Source organism: Galeopterus variegatus, unplaced genomic scaffold (genome assembly GCF_000696425.1).
Source record: "Galeopterus variegatus unplaced genomic scaffold, G_variegatus-3.0.2 Scaffold813, whole genome shotgun sequence".
NCBI lineage: Eukaryota > Metazoa > Chordata > Mammalia > Dermoptera > Cynocephalidae > Galeopterus > Galeopterus variegatus.
The window spans coordinates 348394-365354 of record NW_007726924.1 but is presented as its reverse complement, the minus strand read 5'-3'; the positions used below and the strand labels follow the sequence as shown (position 1 = coordinate 365354).

Below are 16961 nucleotides of genomic sequence, written 5' to 3'. Positions count from 1 at the left end.
TGTACAGCCGGTCACTGTGAATCATTAGCAAAGTGAGTTGCCACTTGGAAACAGAAGCTTAATGAGAAGGGTTTCACTTCTTCCCTACTCATCCAAGGCGTTATTTCCCAAGCATGTTTCTCAGAACACTGGTTGCATGGGATACACTATAAAAAAAAATAAACATGTTTTTCATGATTCTTTGAATTTGAAAAAAGCAGCATGCTCTGTCCTCCCCTTTTGAACAGTCACCAAAATTAAAGCCTGTGAGAAGTGGTAGGATGAAGAAGTCTGTTTCTTCCTGTTGTGGATTGTATCGTGTTGCCCAAAATAGATATGTTCAAGTCCCAACCCCTGGTACCTGTAAATGTGACCTTGTTTGGAAATAGAGTTTTTGTAGATATAATCAAGTTAAGATGAGGTCATACTGAAATAGGGCTATCCCTAAATCCAATGTCTGGTGTTCTTATAAGAAGAGAAGAGATACAGACACATAGGCAGAACACCATGTGAGGAAGGAGGCAGAGATTGGAGTGATGCATCTACAAGCCAAGGAATGCCAAGAGTTGCCAGCAGCCACCAGAAGCTGAGAGAGAGGCATGGAATACATTCTGCCTCTGAACCCCCAAGAAGGAGCCAAGCCTGCTGACACCTTGATTTCAGACTCCTAGCCTTTAGAACTGTGAATAAATCTGGCTTGTTTTAAGCCACCCAGTTTGTGGTACTTTGTCAAGGCAGCCCTAGGAAGCTAATACACTCCTTTTTAAAAATAGCATTTCCAAACTAGTTTGACCCTGAAACCTTTTCTCTTATAATACTTATTGACAAGCAGAAAACACAATTTTGGGAACTCTGCCTCAGGAAAAACAGGTTAAAGTTCCATCCAACTGTAAGGGGCTAATCAGACATTTTAGCCAGAGGATTTGTTGCATTTGTTGCATTGTCTCCCATTTCCCTACCCCTCATCCCTTTCTGGGAGCTGGTTCTGACTGGACTAACATTTACTTAGCCAAGAAAAAAAAAATCAAAATTCTAGCTTCCTATAATCCAGCTTTTTACCATCAAGAAACTATGCAGGAAAGGGCTAAAATTACGGGCAGAGCCTGTAGTTATACCAAAGCATGATTGGGAGACAGGATTAGTCACCCCCACAATCTTCATCATTTCTTCAAATAAACATATACAATTTCAGTAAAGACACTGCACTACTTTGCAAATACAATTTCAAGACAAGTCCTTTAGCCCCACCCCATCTACCAGATTGCCACTCCTAAGCCCCCCACCCTCCCATTTAGAAATTTTTCAGCAGGAGTTGAGAAATGTTAATGTCCTTGTGTCAAATTACTACAAAATGGAATTCCATGCACCCTAAATCCTAGTAATTCATATATTGCTAACCATGGTTTAATCACCTAAATTAGCTTGAGTTTCATATACTGACACTTCCTTGTAGTAGATCTAATTGTAGTTTGTAATTTTTTCTCAGAAGCTCATCTTTGCAGCTGTTATTCTGAGGGAGTCCCCTGTGCCCTGAGGTGGGAAAGTGTTCCCAAAGAGACTTCGCTTTTTCTCAGGCCCTAGAGGTTCAGGATCTTTTTGAGTTCACTTCTCGGTTTGGCATCGATATTCCAATCGGGTAAGTTTACGTCTAGATCTCACTTCCACCTGCAATGGGTTGGGATATACACTTCTCACAGGAGCCTTTTTTTCACATGCATGTATCCAGACCCCAGGCTTATATGCCAACTACATCCTGGACTGTTCTGCCTGTGTGTGTCACAGGTTCCTCAAAGTCAACTTGCCCAACATCGACCTCCTCCCAGAAAACCTGGACTTCCCTAGCATTCTTTATTTTAGTGAATAGCACAGAGCTGCCACATATGGTTGTGTAGGAAGATCACTGCACAATGGACAAACGAGGCTGAAATCCAGCTTGCACACAGCTCACCACGCTACACATCCATGGGGCTCTGTCCACTGAGAGGGCATGTTTCTCTAGTTGTACAAAGATGGCCACATAGACTGGAGTTGATCCTGGCAACTACGCCACCATCCCCCATATTGCCACTTTTTCTTCCCCCATACCTTTTCCTCACCCATAACCAAGTCATCCCAGAGTCTTACTGCTTTTACCTCCTACTTAGCCCTCAAACCCACCCCATTTGTGCCACCTCCACTGTAAGTTGCAAGATCTGGCAAATAAAAATGCAGAGCTCCCAGTTAAATTTGAATTTCAGATAAAGAACAAATAATTTTTAGTATAACTGTGCCCCATGCATCCTCCCTTTCTAACAGAACCCCATTTTTACACCAGCCCACACTGTGCCAAGTCAAAAGAACACTTTTCTAGCCAGATGATCACACCCACGCTCCCACCTTTATCACTGGAAGCTGGGTCCGTCTGCTGCCCCCACCCTCTCCACATTTGGTAGCAGCAGACACATTTCTTCAGAAAATAAGGCATTGGGATATTTGGCTGCTTATTTGATATGATGCTGAGCCACTTCATGCACACCAAGAAATGTTTGTTTTTCGTGGATGTATTCTTACAAGGTTCTGGTTTCGGAGCCTCAGTATTGTCTCTTGAGGCAGTAGTGGCCTCCCCATTCCTCAGAGTGGGATCAGGCCATAGTCCCTCCTGGAGTTCCACAGCATTGGAAGGACATCAGGCACCTCACATGGGCTCCCACGTCCTTTCCCAGAGTCCACTGAGAACTTGGCCCGTAGACCCCCTAGAAAGGGCACTATCCCACATCTGGCATGTGGCTCAGTCCTGGGTGGAGGTATTTATATACTCAGGTACTCTCTCCTGGTTTTCCAGCCAGGAAAGAAAAGCCTCTCTAGGCCAGTGGCTTGATCTTGAGACTCCAACTCTAAAATACTCCACCAGTCAAGTCCTATAAACGGTGATATTACCTACCTAGCTTTTGAAGGCCAAATGCCCAAGAGCAAAAGGAAACAGTCTAACCAAACTGAATACCTCATACTTGAAATGTGGACAATGAGAGGGATCCTACAGAATATTCATAAATCTTTTGTCGAATTTTAGAAGTTTAATACCCTAATGCCTTAATATTTCAGTAACAGAGTGCAGAGACTGTAAAAATAGTTTTGGAATTGTCTTTATTTAGCTGATACAGATTTTAGTGCCACTAGCTGTATAACACAGCGTTTCCTCCTGTTCACAGAGGCCATTTTCGTTTGTCCCAGGATCTGAAATTAGAATACCTATGTGCAATGCAAAGTTGTTACTCTAATGAATTTAATTGTAAATAGTCATATACAGCCTGTTTCTATTAAAAGTAAGAAAGGAACACACACACCCCGCACAAACACAAGTATTTATTTACCAAAGAAAATAAAGTGAGGTGAAGAGGATTTTCACATCTAACAGGTTCAACCTCTTTGTGACTGGAAAGAAGAAAGAGCTGTAACAGCTGTGACATGCACATGGCTTTTCTCTATACCTTCATCCCTCCAAAACACCAGAATACCTTCTGAGAGCAGTTTCCTCTGCCACCTCGATAACTCCATCAGGAAATTCCTGCAGAATCTTTTTTTATTCACTCTGTGTTCTCCATTATCCACTCACCGGGTGGCTGCAGTGGACTTTTTTACATTTAAGTAATAGAAGCACAAAAAATATTTTTTTTTTCAGAAGTTAATGTATGCCAGAAAAATCTCTAGGCAACCTTTTTTTTTTTTTTTCTTTCTTTCTTGGTTTTATTTTCTGGATTTTGTTGGGGGTAGGGGTGGTCCTTGTGTCTCAGGGTCCAGAGAATTAGCACAGATGTATGCTGATGTTAACCCAAGAAGGGGTCAGACACAGTTACTGGTGGTAGGCACCACATTCTCTGCTAGTTAGTCTAAAGGCACATATGAAAGTAGCATGAATGTCCTGTGTTCTAAACCTGCTTCATTCACTTTGGCTGTGTCTGGAGACAACAAACGTTTTCACAAGGAAATAAAGCCTCATGTCTCGGGCACTTTGAGTCTCAGCATGGGCCCCAATCTCCCTTTCCACTTTAAGGTTTTGGGGAGACCAGATGTGCAGCCCTCACTAGCCAACCAATGGGGTCTCCTCAGTGGAGAAGGAGATTGGCTGCAAAAATGCTGAGAGGCATTAGTTTGACTGTCATAGCCTGACTGTATAGGGTTGACTTTTGTTCCCATCCTTTCCTCCAAGGTTTGCTTCTTGCCTGATTGATGGGAGGCCCTAAAACTCTTGATTGGCTGTCACTGAGCTCTCACCTGCTTGGCTGTGTAGACAGACAGTACTGAAGTGGGCAATGGAGCTACAGGGCGATAGTACTAATTACCTGGTGTAGATCCAGCTTTCACGTTTTTCTGACACATACCGAGTGAATATTAGAGAATACCAAAAGGCATTAATAAAATGAAAATAGTTTCACCAAAAATAATGAAAGCTCACTGCTATGGTCTGAATGTTTCTGTCTTCCCAAAGTTCCTGAGTTAAAACCTAACCCTCAAGGTGATTACATTAGGAGGAGAAGCCATTGGGACATGATTAAGTCATGAGGGTAGAGCTAACAAATGTGGACAGAGTGAGAAGCACCATCAGTGAACCAGAAAGCAGGTCCTCACCAGACTCGGAAGCTGCCAGTGCCCTGATCTTGGACTTTCCACCCTCCAGAACTATGAGAAATAAATTCCTGTTGTTTATAAGCCACCCAGTTTATGGATTTTGTTATAGAAGCCTGAACAAATTAAGACATTCATGTAATGTCTGCATTTCACCATTGATCTGAGGGCATCCTTAGAAAATTAAATATAACTGAATAAAACTGAATGTGGACTGTATATTAGTAGTGTGTACCCATGTTAAATTCCCTAAATTTGACATTTGTATTGTGGTTGTTAGAGAATATCCTTGACCTTAGAAGGTACATGCTGAGGTATGTAGGTAGAAAGGGTTACAATATCTGTCACTCACTCTCAAACAGTTCAGCAAAATAATAATAGCAATAAGGGGGGGGGCAGAGAGAGAGAGAGAGAGAGAAAATTTTGGCAAATGTTAATAATTGCAGAATCTAGGTGAAGCATATGCAGGTACTGGTTGTATGATCCTCACAACTTTTCCATAAGTTTGAAAGTTTTCAGAATATAAAGTTTAAAAAAAGCAAAGCACTGTGACTCCTCTTTAGAGTTAAACATTTGATTTAGCACAGTCACACTGTGAAAAACCATCAACTGGAAGCAGCTTGCCAGAGTGCAGCCAATGCATGCCCTATGGGCCTGTTTCTGCTCAGGATTGTCTTGGAAAGTCCAAAGTACCTGTGGATAGAAGCACGGAGTTAAAGATTGTGCTCCATTACAAGACTAACAGTTCTCAACCAACACATTCGACCCTTGATGCTTGGCAATAACATCTGCCCAAGGGACCACCTCGGGGCAGAAGACACATCCACTCTGGGAGAGGCTTTGCCTTCTCTCCTCTCCATTGTGAAGCCTCTCAAATGCCTGTTCTTCTGGACTCCTCCAGTTTTATACTATTCTATGAAGGTTCTTCAACCCACCAGAAGGGAATAAAATGTGCATTAAGGGTGCCGCTGGCTGCCAATCGTCAAGCTCCTCAACTTCTCTTATCTCATTCTTCAAATTGTTGGCCTTCTCCTTCACCCAAAAAGGCAAGCTATAGGAATAAGACAACACTCTGAGTTTGTGTTTGTGAGAGTGGATAAGGCACTACATGCTCCAAAAGTAAGAAGACCTCCAATTTAGGAGACCAGTTTTAAAATAAAATACTATGTTAGTTGTTTGTTGTACCATTTGCCCCTACCCCAAGTCCAGATCTCTTTTGGGCCCTTCTCTGCTGTGACCCCTGCAGCTAGCATCATCTCAGCTCCTTCCCGCCCCTGCGTTTGAGCTGGGCTTGACTAATGGGAAGCGAACAGGAGATCAGAAGGTGGGAAGAGAGAGGGTGGGGTACTTCTGAACTAGTTCCCCCACTTCTGCCCTATTTCCCATGGCAACCCAGTTCTGGCAGTGACAGTACTCAGCAATGCCACAACTCCTGCTGGGCAGCTCTTCTTCCAGGCTCCAGCTCTCACGTTTCTGCAAACCATGATCCCTCTTCTTCAGACCTAGAAGTAGTAGAGCTTTCCACTGTCGTGAGCCTCTGGGTGCTTCACCTTCCTGTGGGGTTCCCCCAACACACGTGTAAATAGTCCCTTCCATTAAGCTGTTGTCAGAATTCTAGCTGAGGGTGCTTTCTGCTTTCTGCTGGGACCTTGACTAATGCAGACACCCAGAGTTCTCTCAGGTGCACTGAGACTTGAAAGGGCACATGCTGGGCTGTCTGTGTGTGTTCCAAGAGGGAGTAGGAAGTGTGACTCCTGGGATTAGTTGGAGCAGGGAGATAGAGAATTCTTTTATCTTTTGGCAGCTAGAATTCTTGTACTTTTCAGGAGTAACATGCTGTGACTGAGAAAATGCCCGGATAAAATTTCTGGAGTTAAGGAAGTCCCTGCAAGAGGGTTACTACATAGGTAATAGGTGGGAGTCAAGGTTATCATTTAAAGCTAACAAGCCAGATAGTAGAAGCCCAGGTATGAAGAGCAGGACTAAAGGCAATATATAAAAATATTAGCATAAAGAACTATTCAAACAAAACACAAGCATTTTTTTTTTCTTTTTGTCTTTTTTCGTGACCAGCAACGGATCGCAACCCTCAGTGTCGCGCCCGTACCGGACCGGGACCGGCAACGGGATCGCAACCCTCGGTGTCGCGCCCGCACCTCGCTCAGCCAGTGAGCCGCCGGTCTGTATGTGGGATCCGAATCCTCGGCGGGAGCGCCACTGCACTCCCAAGCAGTGCACTGTAGCAGTGTGCCACCGGGCCGGCCCAAAACACAAGCATTTTTAAATATCAAAAGAAAGAATTTCTTGGGCTGCCCTGGTGGCGCACTTGGTAGAGTGCGGCGCTTGGGAGCGCGCTGGTGCTCCCGCCGAGGGTTCGGATCCCATATGGAGACCGGTCCGCTCACTGGTTGAGCGCGGTGTGGGCGCGACACCGAGGGTTGCGATCCCATTGCCGGTCACGGTGCAGGCACAACACTGAGGGTTGCGATCCCATTACCGGTCACGAAAAAAGACAAAAAAAAAAAAAGAAAGAAAGAAAGAATTTCTTAACTTTTGTTGAAGCAATCGAAGAAAACAGTGACTCACAGTAAATACAATGTAATACATATAATAAATGTAACAAAACAATGTGATAGAACTAAAATCAAATATATCAGTCAAATCAATAAATGCAAATGGCCTTAATTCACCTATTAAAGGAAAACATTTTCAAAATGCTCAACATCATTAAGCATCAGGGAAATGCAAATCAAAACCACATTGAGATATCATCTCACCCCAGTTAGACTGGGTATTATCAAAAACACAGAGAATAACAAATGCTAATGAACATGTGGAGAAAGGGGAACCCTCCTACACTGTTGGTAGGATTGTAAATTAGTGCAGCCATTATGGAAAACAGTATGGAGATTCCTCAAACAGCTAGAGATAGAACTGCCATACAATCCAGCAATCCCACTACTGGGTATACACCCAAAGGAAAATGGAAATCTTCATGTCAAAGGGATACCTTCACTCTCATGTTTATTGCAGCTCTGTTTACAGTAGCCAAGAGTTGGAACCAACCTAAAGGTCCACCGATGGATGACTGGATAAGGAAAATGTGGTATATATACTCAGTAGAATATTACTCTGCCATAAAAAAGAATGAAATTTTACCATTCACAGCAAGATGGATGAAGTTAGAGAAAATTATGTTAAGTGAAATAAGCCAGGCACAGAAAGAGAAATACATGTCCTCATTCATAAGAGGGAGCTAAAAAAAATAAATAAATAAGATAAAATAATATGTATTTTCAGATTAGCTCACAAAGCAAAATCCAATTCTATATCTAAAAGATAGACCTTAAAACAAAGATCTAAAAAGACAGACCTAAAAACAAAAGAATAGGCAAAGAATATTAGTCAAATGAACAAAATAAAAGAAGTGTTGTAATCTTAATATCTGGCTAGGTATAATTTAGGACAAAAATATTAAATGAGAAAAATAAAGATGTTTTTATAATGCTAAAAGACACAACAACAAAGTTTAATACTCTAATATTCAGACAATTTAACACACCCATTCTCAGTCTAAGCTAGTCAAGTTGACAAAAATAAGTAAGGAAATATGGGGACTAAACAACATAAACAATAAGCTCAGTCTTCTGGGTATATATCTAACTGCATCCTGATTAAATAGAATACACTTTCTTTTCAAGTACCTGTGGAAACAGTCTCATTAACTAATGGCACCTTCTCTACATTGATTGTAAGATGCATCCCTATTCAAAGTTGTTAAAATGGATAAAAACAAAACTTAAGTGTCCTAAAATAGATACATACCATAATACTCTTTTCCTTGGAGGACCCATTAACTGTAATGCCCTTCCTTCTACTTTTTGATGGCGAACTTAACTTATCATCTAGGACCCCGATCAAATACCTCCTCCTGGGCCGGCCCGGTGGCTCACTTGGGAGAGTGCGGTGCTGATAACACCAAGGCCCCGGGTTCGGATCCCATATAGGGATGACCGGTTCGCTCGCTGGCTGAGCGTGGTGCTGACAACACCAAATCAAGGGTTAAGATCCCCTTACCGGTCATCTTTTAAAAAAAAAAAAAAAAAAAAAATACCTCCTCCTCTCGGGCATATTCCCAACTTTCCCACCGGTGTACTCCCTTTATGCACACACTGTACTATGTTCGCTTTCAATTGTTTCATGATTACGCATTTATTGGTGCCCCACACTAGACAACGAGCCTTGAAACAAACATCATATCTTATTCTTTGTGCCCTCTGCTTCCATCACCTCAACACTTTCCCACCACTTTCCTATAGGCCAAGTGCACAAATGGTTTTCTATAGATATCTTTTGAGTTGATTAAATAATCCCTGTAGACACATTGCAAATTATATGATCTTTTCAATATGTAAAAATCATCTCCCTAATTTTTGTTCTAATTCTGACTCTGTCACCAACTAGCTGGGGAAGACTTGGGCAAATCATATAAGATATCTGGTTATCAGATTTTGTCCTTATCTTAAAGTTGGACTGTTGCATTTGCAGATTTAACATTTTTAAATTTCTAAGCACAATTAATATAATATTTAAAGATATGAATTATTTTAGTGAGAGCAATGTAGTCATACAAAACTGATTCATCAAATAACTTGGGAAAGAAAATAAAAACCTACAATTTTTATTCATAGGTAACAAAGAATCTGGCTTCCAGCCACAACTGGATAGGAGGGATCAGATTTACTCTCCTGACTTAAGTAAAAAACTGGACAAAATGTATGAAACTGCTGTCAGACATGAGACAACTGAAAGTGCAGAATTGTGATCCGGGAGAAAAGGAAAACAAATAAAGGGAGACCTGTGGTCACCCAGCTTTTGCCTGGAGGCACATTCAAGACCACAGAGCAGGGATGGGCAATCCCAAGCAGAACAGGGTGTTCAGAGTTTGAGGAGCCAAATTTGGATCAGGGTTTAGGGAATCTTAGAGGGCTGGAAGCTGCAGGGCAGATTTCTGGAAAAGAAGGAGCTATACGGAAAATGAGCTTCAGAAATTTGCCCAGCATCTGCTTTGAGTCTTTGCAGAATAAAAAGACACACACGTGTAGGGCAGAACACAGCAAGATCAAACAATAGAGTGACTGGGAAACTGAACTGACTGATTCTCAGGGTTTACAAAGGACTAAAAATCATTTGAGTTCTCATCAACTAAAGTGAAGACTCCTCATTATCACTCAAGACATTCAATAGAGACTCCCAAAGGGCCACACCTTAGTAGTGAGGTTAAACTATCCCTAGAGTAAAGACTATTTTAGACATGTTCTAAGAAACCTTGAAAACATGCCTCAAAAGGATCAAACCAAACAGCAAGTGACTGAACTATCTGCCAAAACAAAGCCTGACACTCTCTTTAAAAAGACAACAAAATCCAGACACTCAATAACAGAAGATTATAATGTCCAGTATCCAAACAAAATTACTAGACATGCCAAGAAGCAGAAAAATGTGAGCCATAACCAAGAGAAAGGTCAGTCAGTAGAAAAAGATCCAGAAGTGACAGAGATCAGAGAGTTAGCAGACAGAAATGTTAAAATGGCTATTATAACTATGTTCAAGTATTTGAAGAAAACATGAAAATAGTGAGGCAAGAAAAGATTTTAAAAATAATCAAATGAGACTTCTAGTGATTAAAAATATAACCGTCACTAGATGAGATTTACAGCAAATTAAACACTGCGGAAGAAAACAGTGAATCTAGAAAACAATAAATGGTAAACCGTGCAGCTGAAACTGGAGCATATGTGTCTCCTGCCATGACTAACTGGTTAGTAGACTTTTTCATCAGGGTGACTGTCCCCTGAGGAAAGGGCCTAAATCTCCCAATTCTCTTACTGGCCACAGCACAGAAGAATTTGTTTGCATACAATGTTTTGTCCTCCTTAGAAAACATACTTACTTTTTTTAGAAAACCAGACTCATTGCTATTCTATGATTTATACATGTAAAAACATATTTGCACATGAAAGGCAATGCATGAAAGCTAAAATAGTTGGGTAGTGTGATGGCGTTTAGAATATTATTTTGAATATTCTAGAATGGTGTTTATAAAAAACGTAAAGTACAGACATGAGACGCCCTAATTCCCACTGAACTCCAGAGTTTGGTCTTCCAGCTAAACCCTGGTGGATCAGACTCTGGGACACTTGCCCACTCTACCCATACTTCTACAACTATGAGACTGTTTTATATTAGGAAGTAAAAAAAAAAAGAAAAGAAAAATATCTTTTGTTGGGTCAGAAATAAGTGAGGTAGGGAATGGAGCTGAGCAAAAGTATGACATTAGAGGAATGATACTTCCCCCAAATACAGGAGTGTTCTGTTGGCTTTCTCTCTGCCTCTTGAAACTCTAACCATTCTCCCCAGTTGCAATCATTTAAGTATGTGTCTTTCTTTTTCCACAATCTCTCATATTCTGGAAAGCAGGGCCCCTGGTCTTTTTGCTCCATATAAACTCTCCTGTGGTACATACCTAGCCTCTGGTAGTTTGTCAATCACATCTGTTGCATATGTGACCATCCCAAGTGCCAGACTTCACAGACATTGGCCTCCATGTGTCTCTCCAAACACCCTCCCTACAAACTGCCCCACACTCCTGCTGGCATTCAAAAAGTCTTTGTGGGTTTGTTGTCTACAGGCTCCTCCACAAGAGAAAATAATAAATAATTGATATTTTCATAAAGATGGGAAAATATAAAACACGGTGAGAGAACTCACTTTGGAATTTGTGGAAGAGGCTCAAGTGGAATAAATGTATCAAATTTCTTTTCATAAGGCGTTCTGAAAAACAGAAACGGCAACCATAAAATTGTGTGGCTTCTACAGCAAAGAGATTAGTACATCATCACAGTCAATAAAATGTCTTATTTTCCAGTTATAATTTTCAAGTACGAGCTTCAAAACTGTAAAGGCCACAATTTTTATTATTTTTGATCATTTTTAGTCAACATCATTAAATCCCACATGGCTTTTTAAAATAATATATAAAATTTAATACACTAACTATTTTTCTTTTAACTTAATGATCCTCGTGTTCTCCTCAGTCACTTTGGTCTAAGTTTAGTTCCAAGTTTAAGTCAACCCACATAGTAGTCACTAACCAACAATCTGATTCAGTATGAAAATTCAAGTCTTCAAACTTGCGATAATAAAAATTGAAACAAAATTAATAACCACTTTTTTGTAGTCAAGATCCTGTGTATAATTTCAATTACACACACTAATGTGTGCATATACTAATTAACTAAAGATGAACTTTTTAAGGAATTTTCACCCAGTCATATCTTGTTGAGATATGCCCCTTTCAAAATATAACATATATAGTAGAGGGAGACACAATCTCTTTAAAGTTAACTTTAAGTAACTCGAGTATTAAAATACACTTACATTGAAAAATTCACAGGTGGGAGAGTTGATCCTGCCTTGTGGAAGCCTTTACTCTGTTCTGGATACATGTACGGATTATCCCCTGGAGTTAACTTTGGGATTCCATTCCTGGGATCAATATCTGTGGAAAATGTTTGAAAACGAAATCATACACAAGGCCGAAGATAACCCACAGATCTGCTGTATCAACATGACAATGGAAATAGGCTATTTTAGTGTTTTATTATAAGCTACATAGAGGTTTCTTTAAAGTTCTATTTGTGAGTACCTCGCCTTCAGCAGATGAAGATAGAAGTGTGAGCCTACATTTGAGACATTTTCTAAAAATTGTTATTATGTTTAATTCACCCTGGAAAAGAAAAATAGGCTTAGGTTCAGATGGGGTGTTTTGGTTTAAAATACACAGCAGGTTGGAGGCACCTTTGCAATGATTCACAAGATCTCCGACTTAATCTTTTCATTCCTGAGCATTTAGTGCACTTTGAATCCTTGAGTTCTAGAAAGCCCAAGAAGCAACCATACTTAGTGCTCTGCCTCTCTGAGCGGGTCTCAGGAGGAATCAGCTCATGAGTGTCCCACTCCTCCTCTGCATCAAGCACTGGGGCCGTGTGGCAGTGGAAGGAAGTGGCCCTCCTGGTGAAGAGAAGCCAGGAGAAGGTCTACTGCTGCTGAGCATGCTCTGCTTACCCAGCTGATGCTCTGACACCAGCTCAGCCCCTGCTTGTGCCCTGGGAACAAGAAGCTAATCACAGGAGTTGGGGAGGAGTCAGGCTGGTACAGGATGGTCATTGAAACCCACACACCTGACATCAGACTCATCTGCCAAGAGAATAAGCCTGGCCTCTGAGACTGACCAGCCTGAGCTCAGAAGCAGGGATACGTGCTAGGAACATGGCCTCCTTCCTTGCCACACACCCAATGAACAGGACTCTTTTTCTCTCTCTCTCTTTAAGGCTTGTTTTTATATTAATTCAACTGTACCCACAAGATGCAAGCCAAAGGGAGAGCTAGATAAGATTTTTGAGAAGCTGTTTCCTACCTACCCATATCCTCTTGCTAACTCAGAAAAGCCATCTATACAACAGGGAGGAGTTTTGAGTTACTGGAGTATTTAATTTTTAACCTTCCTCTTTCAAAAGCCTTTTCAATAGCTAAGATTCTGTATCTAAACTTTATATTTGCAGAGTTCCGGTCAAGATGGTGGAATAGATGGTCCCCAGTGTCACTCTCTCCAACATATCAACCAATTTACAACTATAAAAATGTAACAACAGCCAAGCTGGGGCCACTGGAGCTCAGGGGAAGAGGAGGAAAGTCCTACAGAGTTCATGAAGGTGGGAGAAGCCACGATGAGAGAAAGAAAAAACTGCTCAGAGTGTTTTGGGCCACAACTGCTTTAAGGCTGGAACTGCTGAGCACATGGAGCAGGAGCTGGCAAAAGCCACAGCTGTGCCCTTCAGACAGAGCTGCTTGGAGGTGGCAGGGGAGAAGAGGACCTTGGTAGCCCCCAGGACAGTAAGACCACTAATAGGGTTCCTGTGGACCCATGCAGGAGCAAGGAGCCAGAACAGCTGAAAAAGGGGAGCCACTCAGAAGCTGGTGAGTCAATACAAGGGACTGGTACAGGGCCTTTCCCATGGGAAATGTTTGGAGCACGGGCAGTGAGAGAGACAGGGCCACCAGGAGAACACTGGGACACAGCAAGTACAGCTGATCCATGCCCCAATCAGCACAGGACCACTCAGAGGAGACTGGTCAGGAATGCAGAATTGCATCGGGTGCAGTTTGATGAAAAGATTCAGGCCCAGATCAGAGTTTCTACACAACCCAGGTGCACTAGGTCTGTGGAGAGCTGGAAGTACCTATAAGGTCAACCATTAAACCCTGAGCTGCACAAAAAGTCTTCCCTACAGAATCAGCAGCAAAGCAGCAACTTAGCTCAACCGCACAGCTCAAGTACTGGTTCCCACAGGAAGTTCCCCCATTTTAAAAGTAAGCAAAGGACAAAAAATTAGTTCCAACCCAGGCACACCACCAGCACCTCGGGGCCTACCAGGAGACCTGAGGTATGGGCCTGGGGACCAGACCCCCGCCCACAACTATGCACACCACCAGCACATTGGGGCACTGCCCAAGGGCCTGGGGCATGGAGCTGAGGACCAGATCCCCCTTCCACATCCAGGCACACCATCAGCACCAAGGAGCATGCCAAAAATATCACTTCCACGTGGGTGGCCCACCACAGCCATCACAGTAACCACAGCTGCCGTGAAAGTGGCTAGACATCACAACCACCAGGCAGATAATCCACCAGCCACTGGAGTGCACTGACATAAGGAGAGTCACCAGCAGAGACCAAAGAAAAGAAGAGGATGTCTCTCTTCACAAAGCCCTGTCCAGAGTGACAGAAGAAGCATCTGCTCTGTGATAATATTGGGGGACCTGATCACCCCTTTCAGCATTGGACAGATTATCTAGGCAACAAATCAACAGAGTAACCATTATTCTTTCAGAGGGAGAGAAGAAATCTAGGGTTCTCAGTGGTGGGGGGGGGGAGGGAGAGAGGGAGAGATTGGACAAAGGGCATAAGGAATAAGTATAATTTGTAAAAATACACATACTAGTAATATTGATTTGATCAACATATGTCAACATTGAATCCCAAAAATATGTATAATCAATGATGATTCAATAATAAAATAAAATAAAATAAAAATAAACTTTATATTTGCTCTTAGATGTAGTGAAATAGCATTAACTACTCCCATGCATTGAGTGCCTGCTGAGTATGGGGTGCCAGGTTCTAAGCAGAGAGACAGCAGTCAGCACATCTTTTGAATCCCAAACCAAGGCACAGACCAGTAAAGATCAGGTGACAGCAAGAAGTGGCAAGAAGGGTTTGGACTTTGTAGTCAGTCACACCTGAGTGCAAATTCAATGCTGCAATTTCTAGTTCTGTGCCCTTGAGCTATTCATTTAACCTCCCTAAGTCTTAGTAAACTCATTTATAAACTGTTTATTTCAAATGTCTAATTTGCAGACTTATCAAAATGCTAAATGAGAATGACCTGAACACATTACTGGCATTCAAGAAATAGTAGCAGTTATTATTATTATTTGAAATCAAGATTGGACTAATACCCCCCCATCCCAATTATTTTTTAATCTGAAAAATATAATACCATATGGAGCTAAAATATATATAAATATATAAATATATTTAATATATTTAAAATATATATATATATATAATACATAGAGCTAAGGTATAAAGCTCTCCCTAGGGAATCTTACCAAGTTAGGGCAACAAGACAAGGAAATAAGGAGATAAACAATCCAGTAAGAAGGTAAATGCCATACATTACAGAACAGTGATCATACAATTTTAGCACAACTGAGAACCACCTAGGGAGCTTTTTAAAAATTAAGCTTCCCAGGTCCCAACCCAAGAAATTCTGTTTCAGAAGATCTGGAGCGGTTCCCGGAACTGGCCTTTTTTACAAACTCTGTAGCTGATTATGATGCAGGTGATTTGAGGACAACACTTAGAAATATATTACTGCAAAAGATTTTATAAGATAATGTCAGCAAGTAGAAAAAGATCCAATGGTTTGGGTTTAAGTATGAAGTTACTTTTAGGGAAAAATCTCTCAAACAACACTTCTGATATAACACATTTGTTTAAGTAATTAGTTGTAACATGGGACCTTGGTTTAATTTCTGAGTACTCCATAAAAAACAGGTTATCATCCCAAAGTGCTTGCCACTGTGTATCAATAGCTGATAGACCCAAAATACCTCATGATCTGTTCTAATGCTTGTTTATGCTTTCAGACAGACCATCCACTCTGGATGTAAAGAGATTCAGAAGGTAGGAAATGGGACAAACACATTAAAAGACAAATAACCATACAAAGGAGCGAACTGTTTACCAAGTCAAATAACATATTCTGTCCCACATTTCTGTGCCCCAGTGCTCTTGGGTGGAGCCATGTTCTGACCTACAGGCTGTGAGCAGAGGTGATGTGTGCCCTTTCTAAGAAGAAGCATTTCAGCAGCTGATGTGTAACCTTCCAGATCTTTCCCCTGCTATGGCAACCTTAGAAACCACATGTTGAGATAGAAAATCACAAGGTAAAAGTAGAAATGTTCCTTGAGTCACTGTTTGGAAGATAGCTGCCCTGGAGTACTACTGGATCCACAGTGGAGTTTACAAGAGAAAGAAGCAAACTTAAATGGGTAAGCATCTATACTGTAGGAAGGGCTACACAATAGAAAAGTTATATTTTCAGGCCTATTTCCCTACAACCTATTATCATAGATAGCATTTTACCCTTTCTTCTGTGGCAACAGTTAGTCGACAATTATTTAAATATATTTTGATTCATTTTTTCCCCATTATAAATGTGTTGCATTCCAGCTCAAAATGGCAGCTGGCTGGCAGTTCCTGACCCTGCCTCTCCATCTTGTCCAAAAAACCAAAAAACAAGGGGGAAGAAAATTTCACAAAGGAAGACATGTCCAGTGTCGAGCTTAACAGTATCAAGTGCTACAGTGAGATCAAGGCAGAGAAGAAGTGGAAAATGACCATTGCATGTGATGTTTAAAGAAGTCTTCGCACATCACCTGAGAAGTAAAACACACTGAAACAAATCCAGCCTGTAGATCCAATTACCAATTTACAGGAAATACATAGGAAAGCAGAACCTGTTAAGTGGTACCAAGAGATGGAATCAGCAAAATCCTGACTGCGGTAAACTCTACAGGACAAATGACCTAGTTTCTTCACCAAATAAGTTGCAAGAAAAAAAGAGAGGAGGACCTGTATATGAAAAGAGAGTTAAGAGATATACCAACTAATTTCAATGTGAGGACCTTATTTGGATTCTGATTCAAGCAAACTTAACATTTTTTAATTATGGCATTTATAAGACAATTGG

At 41.3% G+C, this 16961-nt stretch overlaps 1 protein-coding gene across 1 annotated transcript in view; it reads right to left on the bottom strand.

Moving 5' to 3' along the window:
• Positions 1 to 5142: 5142 nt before the first annotated feature.
• Positions 5143 to 16961, bottom strand: part of SPATS1 (spermatogenesis associated, serine-rich 1) — a 29449-nt gene continuing 17630 nt past the window's right edge. Inside the window, exons 6-9 of the mRNA XM_008572648.1 lie at positions 12022 to 12142; positions 11353 to 11415; positions 5517 to 5632; positions 5143 to 5274 (exon numbers count right to left, since the gene is read on the bottom strand). Coding sequence (XP_008570870.1) covers positions 5246 to 5274; positions 5517 to 5632; positions 11353 to 11415; positions 12022 to 12142 — 329 coding nt within the window. The 3' untranslated portion in view covers positions 5143 to 5245. The remainder of the gene's footprint in view (positions 5275 to 5516; positions 5633 to 11352; positions 11416 to 12021; positions 12143 to 16961) is intronic.